Below are 24550 nucleotides of genomic sequence, written 5' to 3' on the forward strand. Positions count from 1 at the left end.
AAGATTTTTTAAAAAGAGACAGTGGGGGTTCAGAGGCAACTGACACTGCGAAGTGATTGTGCCTAGGCCTTCAGGTGGCGTGACGGCGTTCACGGTGTCCTCTCTTCACTAAAAGGTCAGAATGCAGATCTTTGTGAAAACTCTGACTGGCTAGCCCATCACCCTGGAGGTGGAGCCCAGTGATACATGGAGAATGGAAAGACCAAGATCAGCGCAAGGAAGGCATCCCCCTGGCCAGCAGCCGGGTGACAGCCACCGTCTTTCTGACTCCAGCCCTCAGGAGTCCACCCTTTCCTGGCCCTGGGCCTGAGGGTGGCTGTTGAGTCTTCAGTCTTGCCTTCAGAGTGGCCCAATGATGGCCTGACTCTGCACTATAGCCATTTGCCCCAAATTAAGTTCAGAAGTTACCGGTTTCAGTAATAGCTGAACCTGTTCACAATGCTAATAAAAGTTTTGTTGCATGGGTGGGGGGTGGAGGGAAAGAGAGAGACAGACTATGGGACTTGGAGGTAGGATTTAAGGAAACTAAAGCCAAGAGCCAAAGGAAGACGTTGAGCGATTCATCCCTTCTCCTCCATAGCCCTACCTCCTGCTCCCTTGATTCTCTTCCTGATTTTCAGATGCCACAAGAGACCAGAGCGAGACAGTGTTCAGAGCTGTTGGGTCTAAGCGGTGCCTTTGGTGATAAAAGCTTTCAGGCTGAGTCTGGGGATGAGGATGGGTGAGAAAGTGGTGGTAGATCCATGGGTGAATTCAGGCAAGAAGAACGAGTTTCCAGGCTCAGAATTCCTTTCCCCACTCTTTTTGCAAGACCTGGGTTCTGGTCCCAGCACTACTAGAACTTGCTTTGTGACCTTTGACAAATCATTTCACTGTCTTGAAGGGGAATGGCTTAAGCATTGCCCAAGGCCTCATCCAGTCGGCTGTTTGATGGTTGAGTCATGAGCTCACGTTACTTTCTCCATGTTTTCCTAATTAAGCCCACTTCCCCACCCTCCCCTCCCCCATTCTCCCACATCACCACCCATACCCTCAGTGCCTCTTCCTGAGACCCCTGAGCTCTAACCCTCTTCTCTCTCTCTGAGCAGGTCTCTTCGACTGACTGCTCATTTGAAGCAGGAATCTTCCAATCCGTGTGAGCTCAGGCAATGAAATCCTCATTAAACCTAATAAGAGATAACTGGTCCGTTTAGCACAAATTGTTTCCCCATGTTGGAACTGGAATATGAAGCATTGAAAAGAGAAGGGCTGAAAATGGGTGTTCACAGGCTGGGCTGGCCCATGGGAGCCTGCCTTTGCCAAGGTCATCTTTTCCCAGCCCCTGCCTCTACACCCCTGCAAACCATCTCTCCCTACATCTTCTGGACTCTCCTCCTCAGGGCATGGTCCCGTATTCCTTCCCCTGTAACAGCCGCACACCTCCCTCAGATAAGCCCTTCCCATGGGCCTTGGCCCAGTTGTCCACCTTCCCCTCTGTTGGAGGCTGAGGGTGGCCACCCAGTGATGCCAGGTTTCTGCTGTGCTTCCTGTTGCAGCTTCTTATTTCCAGGCACCAAGGAGCTGGGCCTCCTTAAAATGCCTCCATTGCTCTGCACAGAGGCAGGAGGGGGTGAACAAATACATTTTTGACTGCTGGGACCACTGGGCCTTGACAAGACTCGGCACAGTCGACAAGCCCGAGCTAGAAACCACCAGTCCCTGGGCCCCTGAGTCCTCTCCCGTCTCCTCTGCAGGCCAGGAGCTCTTCACAGAGAGGCCAGGCCTGCTGGACCCAGGCCGCTAGGGAGGGGCCCAGGCACTTAGACCCATGCAGTCTTCCTCCTGCCCCTGCCCCCTCCCCTCCCACTGCAGATTGGGGCCCCTCCCCATTGCCATTAGGACAGTCCCCTCCTCTGCCCTTAATCTTGTACACCTCAAAAACTGGATATCTTTTTTTTTTCTTCCCCTTCTCTGCCCTGCTGATTTTTTTTTTTTTTTTTTTTGCTATCTGTGTCCATGTGCTGTGTGATCTTCTGTATCTTTTCCTCTTTTTGTCTACTTTTCTCATCTTTTTCCTTTAGGACTCACAAGGATTCAATCCTGGGGATCTCTGATATGGAGAGAGTCTCCCCGTCAATTGTGCCACCTTAGTTCCTGGTTTCTGCTGCACTTCACCTTGACTCTCCTCTTGTCTTTCTTTTTTGCGTTATCATCTTGCTGCATGACCCACTTGCATAGGCACTGGCTTACTGTGCAGGCACTCAGCTTGCCATACAGGCACTAAGCTCGCCATGCAGGCACTGGCTTGCTGCACAGGCACTGGCTCACCACGTGGGCACTTGGCTCACCACTGGCTCGCCATGCAGGCACTTGTGTGGGTACTCAGCTCACTGCGTGGGCACCCATGCAGGCACTCAGCTCGCCGCATGGGCCCTTGGCTCACTGCACAGGCACTCAGCTCATCACACAGGCACTGGCTTGCTGCATGGCCACTGGCTCACTGCGCAGGCACACTTTTTCTTCTTCTTCTTCACCAGGAGGACCCTGGGATCGAACCCGGGTCCTCCCATGTGGTAGGAGGAGGCCTATTACTAGAGCCACATTCCCTTCCCAAAGCTGGATATCTTAAGGAAAAGGTGAACAAGAGCAAATGAACCGGTATTGCAGCAGGAAAGCTCAAGGCCTAATACCTGGAAGGATTTATGCAGCCACCTGGGCTCTAAGACGGAAAAGTAGAGAAGGGAATAAAGAGTCTTCTTTGCTGGGAAGAGCCCCTTTTGAACACGGGGTGCATCTCTCAGTGCTCTGGGCTACAGTCCCTGCAGCAGGGGGAGGGACAAGGTGACCTCTGGTGGTCCCTCACCTTGAGGACTTGGGGTTTCCTTTATGACCAGGATTATTTTTTAGACTGAAAAATCAGGATCTCTGATAAGCAGCAGGAACACGATCTTCCACCCTCTCTAGGGGGAAAGAAGACAATTTATAGAATTGTTCTGCTGTTTTTAGCCCTCGCTGAGACAAAGAATTCATTTCTGTCTCTCAGGGTGGCTTCTCCTGCAGATGGTCATAAATTGCCTTCCTGCTCACTCCCTGACCTCTTGATCTTTTTTGCTTCTGTGCTCAAAAAATTATTAATATTTCTCTTAACTCCATATATAACCTTTGGCTGCTTCCCTCCTTTTTTCTAAGTGAAGTAGCATCCATAGGGATCACTACCTTGGCCTCCACACCAGGCCCTGTGCACGGTGAAGGGGACAAATCCAGCAAGAGGGCGATACGAAAGGTCCATGCTTTGGGGAGCGTCCAAGTAGAAAATAATCACAGCTAGCATTTACCGTGTGCCCCCATTCTAAGACCTGCTTGGACGCTGGCTCACTTAATCGTCACGGCCACCCTGTCAGGTTAAGTGCTAGTATTATCCCTGTTTTCAGAAGAAGAAACCAAGGGTTAGGGAGGTTATATAAATAAACTTTCAAGGTCACAGAGAAAGTAAGGGGGTGGGGGGGCAAAGCCAGGATTTAAATCCCCTTGGTCTGGCCTCAGTGCCAATGTGCTTTGTTCTCAACCACCGTGTGTATTTCTGATTGGAGAGGGGAAACCCCACTTCTTCTCTGCCCTCAGAGAGCTCCAGGCTGAGGAGACATGCCTTGCCTCTTGGAAGCCCCGAATTTGGTAGGGGAGATATACATCCTGTCCTGGGGAGGTGTGTCTAGTCTGATGGAAGAGACGCAGGCTTTGTCTTCGAGAGCATCCATCTGGTACTGGGGGCACCATCCCAGAAAGCCCTCAGTTTGATGAGAGTTATGTGATTAGACTCCAGGAAACTCAAGCAGTTCATTCAATTAGAATTGTGAACATTAGTGCTGGAGAGATGAGAAATGGGTCAAAGTTGGGGGAGCTTAATTGGGATACTCCCCAGAAGGAAGGGAGGGTGATACAGGATTGGCAATAAGCAGAAGAACTGCTGATGGAGAGGAGAGGGTAGGGAACCTTCCTGGGGTCCAGGCCTGCTGAGTTCAGTGCCTGGCAAGGGGGGCTGGCTTAGCTCCGTGGTTCTTGGCCCTAGCCGCCCGTTAGAATCACCTGGGGAGGTGTTTAAAAATGCTGATGCTTCGACTTCACCCCAGAACAATTAATCTTTGGGGGAGAGACCAAGACACTGGTGTATTCTTTTTTTTTTTTTTTCTTTATCTCTATTTATTCACTTGATCCAACACAGAAAAGGATCAATTGCTTTAAAAAAATTGAAACAGGTGGTAGACTTGGCCCAATGGTTAGGGTGTCCATCTACCACATGGGAGGTCCGCTGTTCAAACCCCAGGCTTCCTTGACCCATGTGGAGCTGGCCCGTGTGCAGTGCTGATGCGCACAATGAGTGCCTTGCCATGCAGGGGTGTCCCCATGTGGGGGAGCCCCACATGCAAGGAGTGCGCCCCATAAGGAGAGCCGCCCAGCACGAAGGGAAGTGCAGCCTGTCCAGGAATGGTGCCACACACATGGAGAGCTGATACACAAGATGACACAACAAAAAGAAACACAGATTCCTGTGCTGCTGACAACAACAGAAGCAGACAAAGAAGACACAGCAAATAGACACAGAGAACAGACAACCGAGGTGGAGGAGAAAGGGGAGAGAAATAAATAAATAAATCTTTTTTAAAAAATTGAAACAATAACTGTTACCATTTTTTTAAATCTTATTTTTACTTGAAATCTTCATAAAAGATTGGTGTATTTTTAAATCCTCCCAGAAAATTCTACTGCACAGGTGGTGTTGAGGTCCACTAGCTGAAGTAAGGGGCTTAGTTCTGGGAGTGGTTTATGTGCAGAGGAAACTGAGTTTGCTATGCTTAAGTGAGTGAGGATTTGAGATTTAAAGGAGGGAGGGAGTCAATTGATGTTTGACAGGGATGCAAAGTCCTCCCAATTAGGAAAGAATAGTCTCTTCAACAAATGGTGCCCCGAAAATTGGATCTCCATATGCAAAAGAATGAAGGTGGACCCCTACCTCATAGCAGATACAAAATGTAACTCAAAATGGATTAAAAAACTGTATAAGGAACGAAACTGTAAAACCTCTAAAAGAAAACATAGGGAAACATCTTCAGAACCTTGTATTAAGCAATGGCTTCTTAGACTTTACACCAAAGGCATAAGCAACAAAAGAAAAAATAAATGAATGGGACTTTACCAAAATTAAAAACTTCTGTGCATCAAAACACTTCATCATGAAAATAAAAAGACAACCTATAAATAGAAGAAAATATTTGGAAACTACATATCTAATAAGGAAGGGTTTAATATCTAGAATATACAAAGAAATCTTACAACTCAATAGAAAGACCAACAACCCAATTTTAAAAAAATGGAATAAATGTTTCTTCAAAGAATACAAATGGCCAATAAGCATGTGAAAAAAATCCTCAACATCATTAACTTAGGAATTAGGGAAATGCAAATTAAAACCACAATGAGATACCATTTGACATACACTAGAATTGCTATGATTTAAAAATAATAGAAAATAACAAGTATTGGAAAGGATGTGGAGAAATAGGAACTCTTCTTCCTTGTTAGTGACAATGTAAAATAGTGCAACCACTGTAGAAAGCAGTTTGGCTGATCCTCAGAAAGTTAAATACAGAATTACCATATGACCAGGCCATCCCACTCCTAGGGTATGTACTTGAAAGAATTGAAAGCAGGGTCTCAAACAGACATTTGCACACTGATGTTCATAGTGACTTTATTCACAATTGCCAAAAGACAGAAGCAATCCAAGTGCACATCAACAGATGAGTGAAGTAACAAAATGTGGTATATGCGCACAATGGAATATTATTTGGCCATAAAAAGGAATGAAGTTCTGACACATGCAACAACATGGACGTACCTTAAAGACATCATGTTGAGTGAACTAAGCCAGGCACAAAAGGACAAATATTGTATGATCTCATTGATATGAAATAATTAGAATAAGCAAATTCATAGAGTCAGAAGCTAGAATATAGGTTACCAGGGTTCAGGGTGAGGGTAGGAAACAGGGAGTTGATGCTTGACTGGTGCAAATTTCTGTTGGGGTGATGGAAGAGTTTTGGTGGTGGATGGTGCGGTGGTAGCACAGCCCTGTGCATGTAATTAAAGTCACTCAATTGTATACTTGAGTTTGCTTAAAAGGGGAAATTTTAGGTTGTGTAAATGTTATAAGCTTAAAAAAAACCATAGAACTGTACAATATAAACAGTGAACCTTAACGTAAACCACGGACTATAATTAATAGTATAATTATAACAAAATTGTTTCATCAATAGTAACGAGGTCACCACACTAATGCAAAGTGTTAATAATAGGGATTGCTGTATGCTCTGTATGCTTTTTCTGTAAACCTACAACTTCTCTAATGAAAAAAGGATAGCGGAAAAAAAAGTGAAGGGAAAAGAAAAGAGAGGTGAGATTGCTGCTTTGACTGGTAAGAGGGAGCTGGAGAAATCTGGCTCCTCTCTTACTATGGTTTAGGGAGGAGATAGGAGGCCTAAGGGGAAGTCAAAAGCCTTCTTAACCCAGTCCGTCCTTGCACTGAAAATCACCATCAAACTGAATGCCAGAAGCTAGAAGGCAGGAAGGGAGCACTAAGCTAAGAGTATTCTATTCTCTACTTCTGGACTTCTTAGCACTTTATTAAATTACTGTCAATACTGCCTTCCCTTCCAGGCACCTTCATGGAGAATGAAAAGGCTGGCCCCCTCATACTCCAAGCATGCCCCTATTCAGGGCCTTTGCACTTGCTGTTACCCTTACCTGCTTCTTCATTCTTCTCTCAGATGCCTGAATAGTTTGAATCCCTATCTTCCTTCAGGTCTCTTTTCAGATGTTAATTTAGCAGAGCAACTTTCCCTGATTACTTATAAGAATACCGATTCCACCCTTCTCTTCACTCCTTCTTATCCTGCTTTATATAAATAAATGCTCCCATAGCATTTATAACAACCAGGCATGTTTTATATTTGTCTACTGCCCCCTGCAACATGAAGGAGGAATTTTGTCTATTTTTAAAAATTGTTATTGTATTTCCAAGGCCTAGAATTTTAACTGGAACATAGTAGGCACTGAAGAAATAGCTGTGGAATGCATGGTAAATGAATGCTTAATAAATGAGAGACCCGTTAGCACCTGCATGTTGGTGTATGTCTGTTTCTGTGTATGTGTGCTTGGGATTGTATTCCAGTTTTTCTGGACCAGGTATGGCTCTTTATCTTTAAACTGTATGTTTGCCTGCATGTGTATTTGCATACCTATGTAGGATTATCAGGGCATATGCATATTTGTGCTTCTGAAAATGGGCTTGTGTGTTTTCCTGTGTATGTCCTCTAGTGGTGTGTGGACATTCCGCCTGGTGTCAGGATCTGTGGATGAAAGAGGTGATGTGGTCGCTTCCCATCAGCAGAGGGCAGCAGCGAGCCGTCAGCATTCACTCTGGGGCCAAAATCCAGGAATCTTGGCCGGGAGCGTTAGGGACCCAGGAGACCTGGAAAATCGCAGGAAAGAAGGGGAGGCCTCTCTAGGCCAGCTCAGTACTGTAAAGTTGGGCAATATCTGTGACTCTTATTTCCCGTAGACTCATCTTTAGGGACCCAGACTTCTGGACCCAAATTGAGCAAACCTGTGGGCCGGAGCGTTGGGTTAGGGGGTTGAGAGAGGAGCTAGTTACCAAACTGAACTCTTAGGAAAGAGGAGGCCCCTCCTGAATGTTCCGGTTACTTTTTTCGGGAATTCCCTCCCTTCCTAGTCCCTCGATCTCAACCCTAAAGGAGCTCAAACTCCTGCGTGCTTAGAGATCCTCTTTGGCTGTCTTGTGAGGCCCTGGCCCTCGGAAGCCGTCGAGTTGGTGTCTGGATGGATGGATACCTAAGATGAACAAAGGACTGAGTCAACTAAGCTTCTTGCCGCCCACGAAGGACCCCAGCACTTACCGTGGCCCCACTGTGTGCTGGGTGAGGCAGACGCTAGAAGCAACTGATTCTCCAGCTTCGAATTCCGTAGGTGGGGAGAGGCATATTTACCCCCACCCCCACCTTCCATTAGTCAATAGCGAATTCCCAATTTCGGGAATGCAGGGGTTAGATCCCGGGTGCAGTGTATATTTTTAAAAAGGTCTTTATGCTTTTTAACATCCTGATACCCCGACTGCCAGACGCGCGCACACACGCTGCTGCTCACACCCTTCTCTTCATTCTCCGGCTACAGGCCCCTTCTTCAGCCACCACACACACACACACACACACACACACCGCCCCCCAGGGCTGCCCAGTCTCCTAGCCCTAGCCCGGGACCAGGATCGTGTATATAAATGGGCCTGGGGCGGAGTGGGGCGCTGAGGGTCGGCAGGGGGTCCAGCCGTCCCGGCCCCAGCGCCTGCGATCGCCCCGTTCTCTGCCCGCTTTGCCTTTGCACTCAGTTCCTTCCTCTCTTAGCTCCCCCTCCATCTCCGTTCAAGCGAGGGGTGTGAGTGTGTGTGTGTGTGTGTGAGTGTGCGCGCGCGAGTGAGCGCGCCCGGGGCGGAGGGGGAGGGGCCGCGGAGGGAGGCGCCGTCGGAGGGAAAGTAGACGTCAGGGGGAGGGAGGGAGGGATAGAGGGAAGGAGGAGAAGGGAGGAGAAAGGGAGAGCGGCCCCGAGAACCGGAGAGACCTAGAGAGAGAGCCTGAGACTAGAGCGCAGAAAACAGGGAGGGGGACAGAGAGCGAGAGTGAGAAGGAAACGGGACGAGCAAAAAGACTGGGAGGAAAGAGGGATATAAAGAGGAACGGAAGGAAGGGAAGTGAGTTTGTGCGCGCGTGTGTGTGTGTGCGCGCGGGGGCGGGCGCGGGCGGGCGGGGGGCGGGCTCCCGGGCTCCCCTCCTCCCAGCCCGCCGCTCTCGCTCGTCGCCAACTCCGGGCCCCAGCCGCCGGCGGGCGCACGGCGGGCGAACAGCATGCTGAGCCTTCTCGTCTGGATCCTCACTCTCTCCGATACTTTCTCCCAAGGTAAGGCCCCCCCACACCCCCTCCCCGGGCGCCCCGCTCCCGCTCCGGGGGCTGGAGACCTGAGCCCGGGATAGGGGAGCGCTGGGGTGCAGGGCGACCCGCGGCCAGCCCCCGGGGACGAGAAGCCACGAGGCGGGATCTCGGTCCCGACCCTCCTGGGGGAGGGGGCGCGGAGTAACCCGGACTAGAGAGAGTGAGTTTTCCGTTGATTTGCCCAAGTTGATACCTCTAGCTGCGCGGGAGGACCGAGAATTGGGGTCGCGAGGGCCGGGGATGGGAGTTAAAAAGGGACCCAAATGCTAAAAGTCTTCCAAAGCCTCTGGAAGCCCACGTACCCCCACCCTCTGAGGCTGGGGATCCGGGCGCCTGGCTCCGGGCTAAAAGGAAGGCTGGGATGTCACATCTTCGGGGTGGGGGTGCGCGGAAGGCTGGGGTGGTAGTGTTTTGCGAGTTGGTGATAAGGGCATCCCCCCAACTCCCGCCCAGCCCCTCCTGCGGGGAGGGCAGTGAGTCTAAGCCGCAGGCTCCACACTGCCGGGGCCGGCCCCTCTAGAGGGAGGGAAGGGTGCCTCGGGGCCTCTACCGGGGATTTGGAACCCCTGCCCACGGAGGCTCTGGGTGGGGAGTGGAGTTCCAAAGGCAGCTTCAGCTCCGGCGTGTACGGTGGGGGGGGGGGGCTTGAGTGGGGAGCTAATACCCCATTTGGGGTCAGGAACGTGTTGACGCCTGGGGTTTATTTGGAAGCTGGCAGGGGAGAGGCTGGGAGGTGAGAGAGATGAGGGAGATGTTGAGAGAGATGGGGGAGATGGTTAGAGATAGGAGGATGTTAGTGAATCCCCAGGCAGGGCTGTGAGGGGAAGAGGGTGCTAAGGGGACCGACAGCTCCGGCTCCAATCGGGCTGGTGCTTGGGAGTGGGTTCTTGCCTCCAAGATCTGACTCTAAGGAGGATTAAATCCCTCTGAGCTCTCTCCCACCCCACCCCCAAATGGAGCTGACAGGGACACACAGACACACACGACAGAACAGTCGCAGACACCGAGACAGGCTACTCACCCACCGAGACACAGACATCGCCACAAACATCACCCACACTGAGACAGACACATCTACACAAAGACACTGACACGTCCGAGGAAGACACTTGGGTCCCTCCCCTAGATGGGCACATACTCGCATACCCACACACCCAGACACACCAGAGCTCAGACACAGAGTACATGTGTGCACACAGACGTGTACAAGGACACACTGCACAGTTAGACACAGAGCCCCGTCTACAAACAACTAACCCTCAAGCAAACAAAGAAACTCGAACAGAAATTCATAGAAGCAGGCAGACGCCTAAGGAGATGTGGAGGCTGTAAAATGGAGGAGGTGGTCTGTTTGGGGGAGAGGAGGCATCTGGGCAGAGCAAAGTTGGCTTGGCTAGAATAGTCCCAGGCATTGCCCTGCTCACAGTTTCCCCTCCCGGACTTGTGGTGTATGTTTGGGGGTGAGGTATTCCTGAACCCCTCCACTTCTTGCAGCCCTTCCCCAGCTCAGAAGGCAAAGCCTGGCTGAGCTCGGGGGGGGGGGGGGGGGGGGGCAGGGGGGCACGTCTTGATCCTTCTTCCACCATTGGACCCCCATGTCGACCCCCCCCCATGCACACTTAAGTTATGAGAAGGGTGCACACCCGTGTATCAGTGGAGAGAAGGGGCGGCCAGGCCGTGGGGTTGGCAGGCCAGGCCGGTCACTTGGCAGAAAGTTGGGAAGATGACCTAAGTTCTGACTTTGTTCAGCCAGGCTGCCTGAGAGGGGGAGAAGAGGGGGCCCATGTGGTGAGGGAGGGGGCAGCCGGGTCAGGGTTGGTATGTGTTGGGGGCGCGCTTGTATCTGCCCCTTTCCTGCAGCCCTCACATGTCAGGAACATGGATACCAATGAGCTCCAAGGAACAAAAGCTGCAGTTAGCAAACCGGAGGGAAAGGAGGGTTGAACTGGGGACAGAAATGGGCAGAAAGAGGGGAGCCCGTGGTGTGTCCCTTCCTCCCTTTGAAGAGGGGGAGGGGCGAGGGGGCCCTGATCTCCCACCTCCCTGCCTGCAATCGGAGTGAAAGCAGGAGCTGATGAAATTGTGCGAAGTATTTCGGGAAGGAGGAAGGGATACGCAAGAAAAGAAAGGGAGAGAACAGACTGGAGGGGAGAGGAAATCACAGCTGAGTTCCGGAGAAGCTGACCGAGGGTCCTGGAGGAGGGGAGGGAAGGAGTGGGGACCTGGGGAGGCCCAGACACTCATGGTGGGGGGGCGGGGCAGGGGCCTGCCTCCTTAGCTCCCGTCCTGGAGAAGAAAGACTTCCCAATCAGGGACTGGGGCTCTGACTGAGGACGCAGCCGGGAGGGTTGTCAGGGGGTGGGTTGAGGGATGGGGGGGGAGGGGGAAAGGGGGGAGAAGGTGATAGAATTAAGGGTAGTGGAGAGGAGGGGAAGGGGATGTTCAGCCTAGACTGAGAAATAAAAATCGCCTTTTAAAGAATTTCAATGGGCTTCATCAATCTTCATTTTTCACTAAATAATTTTCTGTATCTTATCTAAATGAAAACCATTATCCTTCCCCCTGTTTCCATCATGCGCCGGCTCCTCAGACTGATTGCGCCGAAAATTGAAATATTTATTCATTTTCTGGGAGATTTTCTCGCTCCCCAGTCTCAGGGAGGAGAAATTGAAAAAGAAAGATTATAGCTAATCAGAGCAATGTGGGATGACAGGCAGGCTCCGGGCAGGAGCTGCCTGCTGAGGGGGCTTGGAGGTGGGGGTAGGAGAAAAATCTGTCCCTGTAACCCCCAGAGCTCCCCCTGGCATCCCTGTCCTACTTTGGGGGACGGGGGGGGGGGGGGGGGGGGTGGGAAATGCAGGGAAGAGGCAAAGGCCTCCTGAAATTCCAGTATTCAACTCGCTCAGCACAGCTACATCTTGGCGGGGAACTGAGAGTCTGGAAGAGGAGCTGGGAAGCAGCTTCCCCCTCCTCATGCTACACACAGACACATACCCTCCAAATGTCCCCTGTCTCCCTCCCAGCCCAGCCCAGTCCAGAGCAGGGCCTTGAGGCTGAAGAAGAGGCCAGGGGTGGGTCTTGGCAGAAATCTGGCTACCAGGTCCCACCTGCCTGGCCTTGACTGGACTCCCGCTTCTGCCTTCTAACATAGATCCAAAGGGAGGGTCCTGGACCCCATGGGGAGGCAGAGGAGGTGCTAGGCCTTCTCATCTTCTGTTCCTGACCATCGCTGGCGGTGGGTTGTTCTGGCTCTCCTGCCTTTGGTTGTCAGCCTCTGGTGCCTGCTCTTATCTTACCACCTTGACTTGAGAATCGAGGGCTCGGATGGAAGCTCCTTCAGGGCCTCCCTATATCCTCAGAGACCAAGTCTTAGTTTCTCTTTTATTCTCCAGTTTCTGGGACAGTGCTATGCACCTGATAAGTGCTCTTTACATATCTGATCAATTGATTGATTTGATGAGAGTGCTACAATGTTGGAAGGAGGGAGGCAGTATTAAATGATGATTAAATCACAGCCTTGCCTCCAGCTCCTTGGTTCGACTGCATCTCTGCCACTTGGTAGCCTTGTCACGACCTAACTTGAACAAGTAGCGTGCATTCTCTGTGCCTCGGCGTGTTTATCCAGAGAGAGAGGATGATAATCATACCTCATAGGGTTGCGATGGCAATTAAACATACATGCAAAGTGCATGGGACAGTGTCTGGCACAGAAGAGCTCAGGAAGTGCTTGCGATGGTGACTTTGTGACTGGACATAAAAGGCAGTGGAGTTGTCTGTGCTTCCTTCCCCACTCCTCTTTAGGGTGTTTTTATTTTCTAGCCCTGGCTGCCAAGATTCTTGGTCCTGGTCTTTAGTCCCACCTTTTTGTCCCTGTCGTGGAGAGAACCCACGTTGTGGCAAGCCAGGAAAGGGAAACAAGCCAGTCTCTTCCTGGTCGGAGGAATTCCTCCAGAAAGGTCCTGAGAAGGGACGTAAAGAGAGAGCAAAGGTGGAAGAGGTTGGCACTTAAGTGAGAAGAAACCAGAGCTCTTTTTTAAAATGAAGAGGAGGAGATGCTAGTCCCGAGGTGGCAGCATTTCAGAGTTTGGAGATAATACAGGTCATTTATTGAGCCCTTATGCTAACTACTGTATATGCATTATCTAATTTGTTCAACAACCCCCTGAATGGGCTCTGTTATTATTCCCACTTCATGGATGAGAAACTGAAGTTTAGACATACCGACAGTGGTGGTAGGTGTATGAACCAGATGATCCCAAAGCCTGTGCTCTTCCCCTTTCCCAGAGAGCCCACATGCTGGCCAGCACCTATGTTGGGCTGGCAACAGGGTTTTCACTGGTCCATAGCAGTATGAGAACTAGGAGGAAAAGGGAGTGCATGTCTCATAAAGGTAATTGCATCCAAAAATTTAAAACTATCCATACTCTGAGTTTCTGTGCCACTTTTTTTTGGTGCTTAATGGTTTTTCTTTGATGATATATTGGCACTAGTAAATGGCAAGCTTTTTGTTTGTTTTTAAGGACTTTACTTGGCAAATAAAAAGGTTTGCAATCTTGCGTCGGTTTCTGATATCAAGCAAAGCCTTACAGGTCCATGAACTACAAATTTGGGAACTTGGGAACTACCTCTGAGCCGTGCTAGGCTGATTCCTGGAAATGTCTAGAGTAACACAGCAGCAAGGGGTAGAGTACCAAGTGGGGGCCTGGAGAGAACCCCAGGACAGGACTCTCCCAAAAGTACTCCCCTCAGCTTCAAAACCAGCCTGGTCCTTGGCAGACACTGAGTTTGGGGTGGCTGAGTTTTGGGATGGCTTGTTCCAACCTGCCACCTGAGGCAGGGCTACCCCAGCCTGTCCCTTGGGGACCTGCCTGACCCAGGGTGAGTGAAAAGTGATGGTAGGAGGTTGTTTTCTGTACCAAAAAAAAATTTTTTTCATTGAATTCCTACTGTGTGTTTTTCATATCCATTATTCATTACTCCTTTTAAGAGGACCAGGTGAAATTACTGTTAAACCAAAGTTGGGATTTTGACTAGCTTGCTCATGGTCATACCTCCACTGTTAGATTTCAGATTCAAACCTCTTTTGTCTCACTACAAAGCCTAGCAACCTCGCCTACAGAGACTTATCCTGTCCCCTAGAGTTGAGCAGCCTGGGCCCTCTCCTTTTCCCTAGGGTGGTGCAGGAGCTGATCCTGGGGCCTCTCTTGGCCCCCTCTTCCCACGTCTTACCCTAGGAACCCCTGGCTCACATCCTTATTGGATGACCATATACGAGGCAAAACTTTCAGGATACGTGCTTCATTCAGTGGGCTTGGGAACGGTAAATGCCGCCCCTTGTCAGAAGGTTTGTGATACCCAGCCCATTTCCTCCCAACTCTGGAGTTTAACCTTGCATTTGTGCTTTCCAGTGTGAGCTCCTTTTTCATGTGTATGGTCCCCTTTGCTAGAGATGGAGGATGAAGGTGGGGTAGTTAAGATTTCTGCATTTAATAGATGAGAAAATAGAGACCTAGAGAGCTAAATGACTGGCTGAGGGTAGGGTTTGGGCTGGGGAAAGAGGGCAAATTCCTTAACCTTCCTAATTTCTGGGAGCTGTTTCCAGCCAAGGGTAGGGAAATTCCTCTCCATGCCTCCAGAGATGAGAAAGCTGTGCCCTTTCCTGACCTGCCAGCTCCCCAAGGTCTCTGGGCCAGTTTGCTTTGTAATCTCCTGGAGGGGGCTTTGGCCTGGGAAGGGTTGAGGGTTTTGGGTGGGAGGGAGGAGGTCAGCAATAGAAGAGGCCAACAAGTCCTTGATCTGGAAATGTGAAGCCAGGGAGAAGTCAGAGGAAAAGGCTCTCCTTAGGGACGAGGGAGAAGATACTTGATGGTTGTGGTGGTGCTACTCTATATCTATATCTAGTAATGCCTGATTGAATACCGACCGTTGAATCTAATTAGATAGGTATTACTATCCCCATTTTGCAGATGGGCAAAGAAGGACCCAAAGAAGTCAAGCAGACTGCCCAAGATTATATAGTTAGTAAGAGACAGAGCCAGGGTTAGAATCCAAGCAGGAAAGTTGGGGTAGGGATAGGGACGGTTCCAAGAAGAAAGTTCCCACAGACTATTGCCTCTACCTCCTCTACGTGACCATTGCAGACTAGCCCGGGGACGCAGCCTCCCCCCACAACGTGTGCGCCCACACGTGTATGCATATATTCACCCACAAATGCGCTCACACACTTGCGTTTCTTACCTTGACACACATTTGGACAGATCCCTCTATCTTTACCCCAGTCCATTCATTCCCCAGACCACTGGTGTGCAACAGCACGAGGTGTCTGTATCACTTGCCTTCTAGCTACAGCAGCCGTCCTAAGTCTTTTTGTCTAATCTTGCATGCTCCGCATCCTCTCTGATAGATGCACATGCTACGAGGTTAAGCAACTCAGACCCTTTGGGCTCCCCATTCCGTGGCCCTGGTCCCTCCCCACCCTGCAGCCCCAGTTTCTTGGCTCTCACACCTACCCACTCCTGATTCGCAGACAATACAACCCTGATTAGGTTCTTCAAGCACCCAGGATGAAAGCTGCTCCAGTCCCAGGCACCACCAAAGATCGCATTTTTCTTCCTTCCTTCCATCCCACCCTTTATCCCTCTGCCAGCCCTCTCTAAGCCCCCAGTTTCTCCCTCCCTCCACATTTAATTTCTCCAACAATTTTTATTAACCTCTCTCCATCTCCAGGGGCTGAAGTCTCATCTCTCTCTGCCCTCCTTGAGCCCGTTTTGCAAAATTGGGATCATATTGAAATAAATGGGCCTTGCAGCCAGCCACCCGCCTCAGGATTAAGGGTCTTAAATCCTAGGGTGGAAATCTCTAGCTCTCCTAGCAAATTCCGTTAGTTTCCCTGGAGATAATGCTGCTGCTTTATTCTTCTGGGGAAGAGGTTGGGGGGCGGGGGGGGTGGATCTCCCAGAAGGCAGCAGGGCCTGGGTCTTGAGACAGGGAAGGGGCAGCAGGAACCTGAACCTCTGGAGGTGATGCTCAGTGTCTGGCAGGGTGGTCCCAGGAGGCTGTCCCACCCCAGGCGAGGCTAGGAATCATAGATTCTTCTTCTAGGCGGGACTGTTTGATGCATCTCCTCTCTGCCCCTCATTTTCCACCGGGGTGATATGAAGAGTAGATCTTCACTGGAAGACCTGTGGGAAGACTAATGATCTGGTTCGTTCATTAAGCATAAATGCATTGTGTGCTAACTATGTGCAAGGCACATGCCAGCCCCCAGTGCCACAAAATGAGAACTATCTGGCCCCTGTCTTTACAGGTCTCACTTCATGATTTAGGTGCAAATTACTTAACCCCAGTAGCCCATGCAATAGGGAAAATTACATTTTTTTCCCCTTAGGGATTGAACCCAGGACCTCGTACATGGGAAGCAGGCGCTCAACCACTGAACTACATAAGCTCCCCAACATTTTTTAAAATTAGCAAATGTATCTGTAGAACATAGTTCTATGCATTACACGGGATTTTAATAAAAAAATGACAGCATTTGGTGCCTACCCTCCAAAAAGCTAAGCTGCGCAGACACAGAGATTCCTGGTGGTCCGGGCAGGTAAAGATGGTGCCGTGACAACAGTGTGCTGGTCCGAGCCGGAAAGTTCACAAGCGGCAGTGGCCAGGAAAGGCTTCATGGAGGAAGTGGCCTAAGGATGGCAGGATGTGGAGGTGGCAGGAAGGGAGAGAGCGTTAGCAAACGGCTGAACTTCCCCAGCCACGGGGTGGCTGCTGGAATGTGTGGGGTACTGGGGAGCTGGTGAGTTGGGGTTGAGGAGAAATAGGTGAGGTGATCTGCACAGTAGACTGGACCACACTAGGCCTTGAGAAGCCAGGCCACAGGTTGTCCTGTAGGAAGGCAGGAGCCAGGGATTTCTGCGGGTTTTTTTGTTTTTTGTTTTTTTTTTCCAAAGAAGACAGAGGATATGTTAAACACAGGTATGACTTTCCACCTCCTCACCAGAGCCCTCTTAAACTTTCATCTGCTTCTGGGGAGATTTGGCAACCCTTTCAAACAGAAGAAAAAGAAAGGGGGTGGAGGGAGGTAAAATAGCTAACCAGGACTTGACCAGGCAGAAGTGAGCAGAAAACCTTGGGAAGTCTCAGATCTGAGTTAGGGAGGCTTGGAGAAATGATGTCTTTTTCTCTGAGAATCCTTAGTATAAATTAAAGACGCCTGGAAGAAGAGTTCAGTGGAGGTAAAGAGGGCCCAGCAGCCTCTTGTGGATGCGTGAGCCGAAGTCTAGGTTGCTTTGTCATCTGCCCCCGCTGAGCCTCGCTGTGTCTACACTGCCCCAAGTCCAGGGGACCCATCTGGATCCATCTGAGGCCCAATCCACATTTATTGCATTTAAGCATACAGTACACATTTGGGGTCTAAGCCTAGAGATTCTTAAAACCTCAGCCAGGAAGTCAGCTCTGGTTGTTTCGAATGGAAACCTTTGAGGGAGGTTCTAGGCACAGGGTGACAGCCTGTGTTCCTCTGAACAAATGGCTTTTCAGTGCCTGTGCTGTGCCTGGCACTCAACTAGGCACCAGGGACAAAATGGGAAGTGAGTTTTGGGTTCAGTCCTGGAGGCCCTCAGGCCAGTGAGGGGGGAGAATGTATGAACCCGTATTGACAGTGCAATGAGATAAAGGTTGGGGGAGAGGTATGTGAAAAATGCTGAAGTCTAACTGTCCAAGTGGCGGGGGTGAGTGGAGGAGGGCGGCTGGCGTGGGGGAGGGGACATCACAGATGTGAGGCTCAGGGGCTGCGGCCGCAGCCTCTGGAATGCGGTGCTCATCAAGAGATCCAGGCTCTGGACAATCCCTGATTGTGCCCCCTGCTCTGGATGGAAGGAGCCGAGGAATCCGAAGGAATGAGCCCAGGTCCCTCCCAAGGATTACGATTTCCAGGAACAAAGGCAGTTTATAGAAAGGGCACTCTCCCCAAATCTTTCAGCCTCTCTGTCCAGTTGCCCCTCACCCCTCTCAAATAGTAGAGCTGATTTCTAAATTAACTTTGTCCTTGTAATCAGCTTAGCTGCTCCCCCCCCCCCCCCCTTTCTCCTCCTTCCTGAATTCTCCCAGGATCAGCCTGGGGCCCTGCTCGCTCCATTACCCAGCATTGTCAAGCCATGAGGTGCTTTTAACTGCTTCTTCCCATTCGATTCGCTTAACTGGGAGGTTATTAAAAGGAAAGGAGCTGAGATGGGCAGACAGGGACAGAGAGAGAGAAAGAGAAAAGAAGGGAGAAGAAAGAGAAGGAGCAGAGACCCAGAGATAGAGAGGCTGGCTCTGCAAAGCCTCTGAGAGAAGTTAGGGTTTTCTTAATGTTGATTCCCTTAATGTTGATTCCCAGAAAGATTTCTGTCTGGACAGGATTCTTGGGCTTTAATCCCAAACCTGAGCAAGTGACTTGCCGCTGTATGCCTCTGTCCTCCTTACTGCCCCCAGCCTACTGCAGGGGCTCCTAGAAGTCCCTGTGCTCCCCGCTTTGCCCATCTCTCCCTCACACATACCCGGGGCTGGCTCTTGCTGCCGGTGCTGTCGAGCCCCCAGCATTCACCGGCGAGTGAGCTATTTTGTGGTGGGTGTTTGATCCTAGGCTGATGTGCCTATCGCCCAGCACACATCTGGGAAGTCTCCCCTTGCCAGGCAGTGGATGGAGTGAGGATGCAAACTCATTTTAATGTCAGTTTGAGTCACATATAATTAGAGAGGAAAATCTGACTTCGCAAAAATAAAAAAAAGCAAAACACTAATGCATTGCAAAGCCAAGTTGATATGACTTTGGATTATCTGCACCATTGCTGCTCTCCATTTATGCAGAAAATTGAGAGGGGGCACCTCTGTAAAGCATGCATCTGAGGGATTTAGTTTGTGCACGTTGCCTTGGTTTCATATGAGGGGCATAAAATAAGACAGGCTTCTTTCTGTCCACCTAGTGCTTGGAATTGGACCTTAGAGTGCCCCAAGACCTTAGCAGGGGGCTTGTGGGAGAGTTAGCTTTCCCAGGGGGGCTGCCACCTGTGTGATCATGACCAAGTCACTTAATTGGGACCTCAGTTTTCTCATCTATAAAATGGATGTAATAATACCTACCTCAGGGTTGTTGTGAAGACTGAATGAATGATTCTCTATTAAGGAACGGTAGCTGGAACACAGTAGGTGCTCAGTAAATTGTAGTTACTTTTAATAATGCACAATACCTACTTCTTACAGCTCACAGTCCAAGGCAGATCTAAGGAAGGCAGAGAGTAGAACAAGTGATGTACAAATACAGGCTGTATACCGATAAACCTCTGTTAACTGTGCCGGGGAAGTGGCCAGTGATGTGTGTAATCCCTGAATGTCTGGTCTCTGGGATGCTGTGCAGGGGGCGCTTTGGCAGGACAGTGTGGGAAAGAGCCCTGGTTTAGAATTAGGTCTGGGTCCTGCCTCTGAAGATTGAGTGGCATCTTAACCTTTATGAGACTTGAGTTCCTCGTCTGTAAATTAGAGCGATAGCACTCACTACCACTTTCAGTCCTGGAAAACACTCCCAGGGGACAGTTAGCTTCACCATCATTTTAACCCCCATCTCCCCAGAAGGTATGAACCCAGTGTGTTAGAACAATGATTCTCAAATCGTAATATGTTTATGAAACACCTGGAGGCCCTGTGTAAGTGCAGATTCTGATTCAGAAGATACAGAGTCAGGTGGAGATTCTCCATGTCTCGTGGCTGCTGCTGGACCTTGGATCACACTTTGAGGTGCTGGAGGATGTTTTCCTCTAGGGAGATATATCTTCAACATTCCAGTGGAAATAAAGAGAAAATAGAATTCATTTAATTGAATTCACTTTTCAGCCAGCTTAGTTGTATAACAGAGCCTGGGCCATTGATTCAGGATCATTGATATGTTTGTTTTAAGGAAGCAGTTTGTGGGATGGGACAGGGGCAGTCCCCAAGAATCATCTGCCCAGCCTCTTTCCTGCCACCTCACAAGCTTCCAACCACCCCCACCCCACCAAGGCTTCATGCCAACAGCTGCCAGCTGCAAAGTTGCAAGGCAACCAGTGGGCATGTTGGTGGAAACTTCTCCATGCCTGAACCAGTGGTTTCCATTAGATTTTTTAATTCTTTACTTTTTATGAAAAAGGTCCCCATAATTGAGCTTCCAGTGGAAGGTTTGGGGAAAAACATTTTGACAGAGCTGCTAGCTAGGGTCTTGACCCTGCTGGCTTTGAATTGAGAATTGGGTCATGAGCAAATTCTGATTTGGGAAGGAAGGGGTGGGCCATCAGCTTAACTGGAGATGTGTGATTTTGGGAGAGCAGTGGGGAGCTGTCTCAGAACAGGTCTGCTTCCAGCATTCACATAGACCTAAGAGTTGTTCAACCAACGTGATGAACTATCTCACCCTCTCCTTCTTGTCTCCAGCTGTGTGCAGAACAGGCAGTAGAGGACAATCACAGGCAGGGAAGGCAAGGGTTCTCTGGATTCAGTGGAGGAGACGTGGCCCTTACAGCTCTGGAGTCCTGCTCACGGAGCCATTTAGAACCCCATTAACGCTCCTTCAACCTTTCTTTCCCTCAGAAAACACACACATTCAGCCATCTGCAAACACAAATGGGAATATATGCAAACTAGGCACATAAATCCTGAAGGGTTTCAGAGTAAATAAAGGTGGAGGTGGATGGGATCAATCGGGGTGGGCTTCTTGGAGCCTAGACCCTGGGGTCAGGAATAAAATAGAGTTAATAGAATAAGAACCCCAACCCCTTTGGACTCACAAGATATCACAAGATACCTAGAAGCGACTAACTTGAATCAACCTAGAGACATCAGTGTTGGTCCTTTTTCTGAAGAGCAGGGAATTTCATTGGCTCTCTCTGCTCACTCACTTTCATATCTCATCGTCCCTGGCAAGTGGGAAGTTCTTCTCTGTGTCTAACCTGCTCCTACCTTGCTCCAGGATGAAAACTAATTAGAGACTGTAACTGAATTAGTCTCCAGTTTTCTCTATGTCTGGATAAATAACAAAACCCTCTACTACGTTTATTTTCTCACACTTGAAGGCAGGCCCAGCGAGGTCATGGGTGAGCCTGCCTCCACGGCCTCAGCCTAGCCAGAGAAGGTTGTCCCTTCAGGGGTCAGATCTGCCTTCCGGCTGTCCACCACGGCTGTTCTCCACGGTGTCCCCCAGTCAGGGCCAGAAGGATGGTGCTCACAGGAAGCTGGCTGAGTCACTGCGCCCTTACCTGTCCAGTTTCCCCTTCTCAGTGGCCCAGAGCAGCTGAGGGCTTTCCCACCATCCCCAGCCGGGGGCCTCACGGGCCCCTGCCCCTCTCTCCTAGAGCCAGGCTGAAGGAGGCCCTGGCACCTACAGCTGAAGTCGGGTTCCTGTAGGACAGTGGGGGCACATGGGGAGTGGCAGAGCAGGACACTGCATAGTCAGGACCCTCAGAGCAGGAGCGTTTTCCTCTTAGAATCACCCAGTGATGTCCTTAGCCCAGGCGTGCTGGGTGGCCAGGCTGGATCCCAGGAGATGTCAGCGCAGGCAGGAGGGCGTGGGGTACCTGTAAGGCATGACTGCCTTTGGGGATCTCCTAACCTGATGAAGGAAGTTGGACATTTCCTCGAAATACTGGGGCCATATCAGAAGTTGCAAGGCAAGCTGCCTCTAAACTTGAACCTGATGTAGGAGGCTCGGTTTCTGTCCTCAAATACCTTATTGTTTAGGGGATGCTGGCTCTTCATCTTCCCCATGTCCAAACACATACAAAGATCATCCACCTCTCTGCTGTGCATTTTGCACAGAAAAAGGTGGAAAGAAAAACTGGAGCCGAGAGATGGGCTGGGGAAGGCTTGAGAGGTGGGGGTGGGTGGGAAGAGGAAGGGGTGGCCGTGGCCAGTTTGGAACAATGGAACCAGGTGGGAAGGAGCAAGTAGGGATGGGTTCCAGTGAAAGAAAAGGGGAAGGGGACACCCATATAGGCGGACTTGGTGGAAGAGGAGGGGCGTCGCGGCAGGAGGCAGGTCCGCTCAGCTAGGGCAGCGTGCACTGGAGCCTCCAGGAGCTAAGTGCTGCGGTGGCGCTTTGTCAAGTGTGGCCCCTGCAGCTTTCACACCGGCCGCGTGACTCGCAGGCAGCCGTCACCACGGAGTGGGTTGGTGTGAAAGAAGCTCCTGCTCCCTCGAGGACAAGGTGGAATATAAGTCCTTCTGAGGATGTGCCTGGTGGAGGCGGGAAAGGAAGGTGGTGGGTGACCTGTCCTGGAGGAGATAGCAGAGATGGTATGAGTTGGTTCCAGTGCAGGGTCTGCCTGGGGCAGCTTACCTTTGTTCCTGGGCAGCGGGACCCTTTCTCAAGGGTAGGAGGACAGGGCAGCCATGGCCTGGGGTGCTGGCAGTGCTGCCTGGTGGCCTGGCTCAGGACAGTCTGCCCAGCCCTCCAGCAGCAGGGCCACGCGCCCCAGTGTGCCCAACTTCTCCCTACCTCCCAGTCCGACACTCCCTGGACCCTCTTGCGCCTGCTGTCCTTCCACATCTGTCTGTCTGTCCCTTGGCCGCAGAAAAATGCCCCTGCTCCTGAAGCATTTGGTGCTTGATAATTTGTGGATTATAGCTAACTCTCGATAAAGATTCCCCTAATTGCTTGGCTCACCTCAGGTTCTATCATCAAAGCAAAGCCGAGAGGCCCCCCTCTCGCCCTCCTTTTCTTTTTATTATCTCTTAATTAATCACTCTGGCTTTCACACTTAGCAGATAATTACAGTCTCCTGGGCATGCAGCTCATTTTCATAACCTCCTGCTCCAAGCTGAGGGGGGTGGGGGGGAAGAGAGAAAAGGGGGGGGAGGAAGAGAAATGCTGGAGAAGGGTGGGGGTACAAGCCACCAGGGGGGAGACCCAAGGGGGAGAAGAAAGGACTTTGGGGCTGGAGCGCGGGGGAACCCGCAGGGTGGTGAGCAGAGACAGGACACCTAGTCCTGCCCAGCTGGACGGAGGAGGGATGTCCAGTGAGCAGGGAGACGGGCCCCAAGGCGCTCCCTGGGACGCTAACTGTTGGCTGCCCGGTCTTTATCTCCTGGGCTTCGCTATTTCTGGCTTCCTTGGCATGCAGGGTGGGATGGCAAGAGATGTGAATAGGTTGGTGGCTAGAAAGCTTAGTGGGGAGCAAGAGATGGTTCCTAGTGAAGTCCATCCAGCCAGGCCCTGGAAGGTGGGGCAAGTGGGGGGTGGGGAGCTGCGAGGGGCAAGGGAAAGTCCACCGTGAAATGAGGGCCTGAGTCCTGGCTGGGGAACTTTTCTGTTTGGGGAGGACACACAACCCTGGAAGCTTGAACCCCTGGAAAGGATTAGGGAATGATTATCCAGGAATGCGATTGGATGCAGCGGGACCTACAACATGTGGGCACTGTGCCAGGAGTTTCCCTCATTTAATAGAGCATGAGCATCAGCCCATTTTAGAGATGAGAAAAAATGTGGCTTGTAACAAATGAAGCCCAGTTCTGTCTGGATGGTTATAAAGCTCCTGTTTTACCACTGAATGACCCTGCCTCCCTCTAGCACAGAGCTCAGGGTGGGAAGTGAGGAAAAATGGGAGGAAGGGAGGGAAGGCAGTTCCTCTGAACCAGCTGGACAGTGAGCTCTGGCATCCCAGGGCTTGGGGCTTTCCTTGAGCTTCCAGTCCAGAGATAAACAGAAAGGGCAGATGACGGATTTGAGAGGCTCAAGAGCCAGAAGAGTTTACCTTGCATCTGGACTGGAACCCAGCTCTCTAGAGGGTGCACCTCTGTTTGTACCTGTTTCTCCGCGGGTCTCGGACTGGGGCTTCTGCAGGGCCCACAGGAGGGGCCGAGGTGTATTTTCCCTCCCATATGGGGTTTTCTTCCATGACCTGTTCAATGTGCTTGATCTTTAGAATGAATTCAACTTTCACTGACTCCTTTCCTTCCCATGAATTATCTGTGAGACCTTGGAATTGTTACATTACCTGAGTCTCGGTTTCTTCATTGGTAGATGGGGATCTTGAAAAGCTTGCAGATGGTTTACATAAAACAGAGTCCCTGGCACATGCCAGGTGCTTAATAAAATGGTATTGGCTAGTACTACTACCATTATTAACACTGTAAATGAAAGCACCTAGCAAATGCCTAGTAAAAAACTACATAGCACAAACGAGTGTTTTAAAAAGCTGGTGAGGGTGAGAGAGCCCTCTTGTTCTACACTTCCTTGGTGAGGGAGGGCACATTTCAACCCTGGGCTCCTTCTGGCGTGTGTGACTGAGCAAAGCCTTGACAGCCCAGGCCACTTGGTCCCAGGGCAATTTTTCTTTCCACAAATAAGTGTCTGGTCAGGCTGGTGCTGCCTCCAGCTCAGAGTTTATTGGTATCCAAGCCCAGGCAGAGATGATCTTTCCTCGGCTAATCCGCAGGCCTGAGACTGCCTGCTGTGCCTGTTTCAGGACTGGTGAGACGTCTCACCTGGCTTGCCTCGTCCCACTCAGCT

The 24550-nt window shown here is 50.6% G+C and overlaps 1 protein-coding gene across 2 annotated transcripts in view; it reads left to right on the plus strand.

Annotated features, from left to right (window-relative positions):
* Positions 1 to 8843: 8843 nt before the first annotated feature.
* Positions 8844 to 24550, plus strand: part of KIRREL1 (kirre like nephrin family adhesion molecule 1) — a 96770-nt gene continuing 81063 nt past the window's right edge. Inside the window, exon 1 of one of the 2 annotated variants that reach the window (XM_004447354.5) lies at positions 8844 to 9000. In XM_004447354.5, coding sequence (XP_004447411.2) covers positions 8949 to 9000 — 52 coding nt within the window. In that variant the 5' untranslated portion in view covers positions 8844 to 8948. The remainder of the gene's footprint in view (positions 9001 to 24550) is intronic. The other variant, XM_004447353.5, reaches the window with a different exon arrangement.

The sequence above is a fragment of the Dasypus novemcinctus genome, chromosome 13 (assembly GCF_030445035.2).
Source record: "Dasypus novemcinctus isolate mDasNov1 chromosome 13, mDasNov1.1.hap2, whole genome shotgun sequence".
In the NCBI taxonomy this organism is placed as follows: Eukaryota; Metazoa; Chordata; class Mammalia; order Cingulata; family Dasypodidae; genus Dasypus; species Dasypus novemcinctus.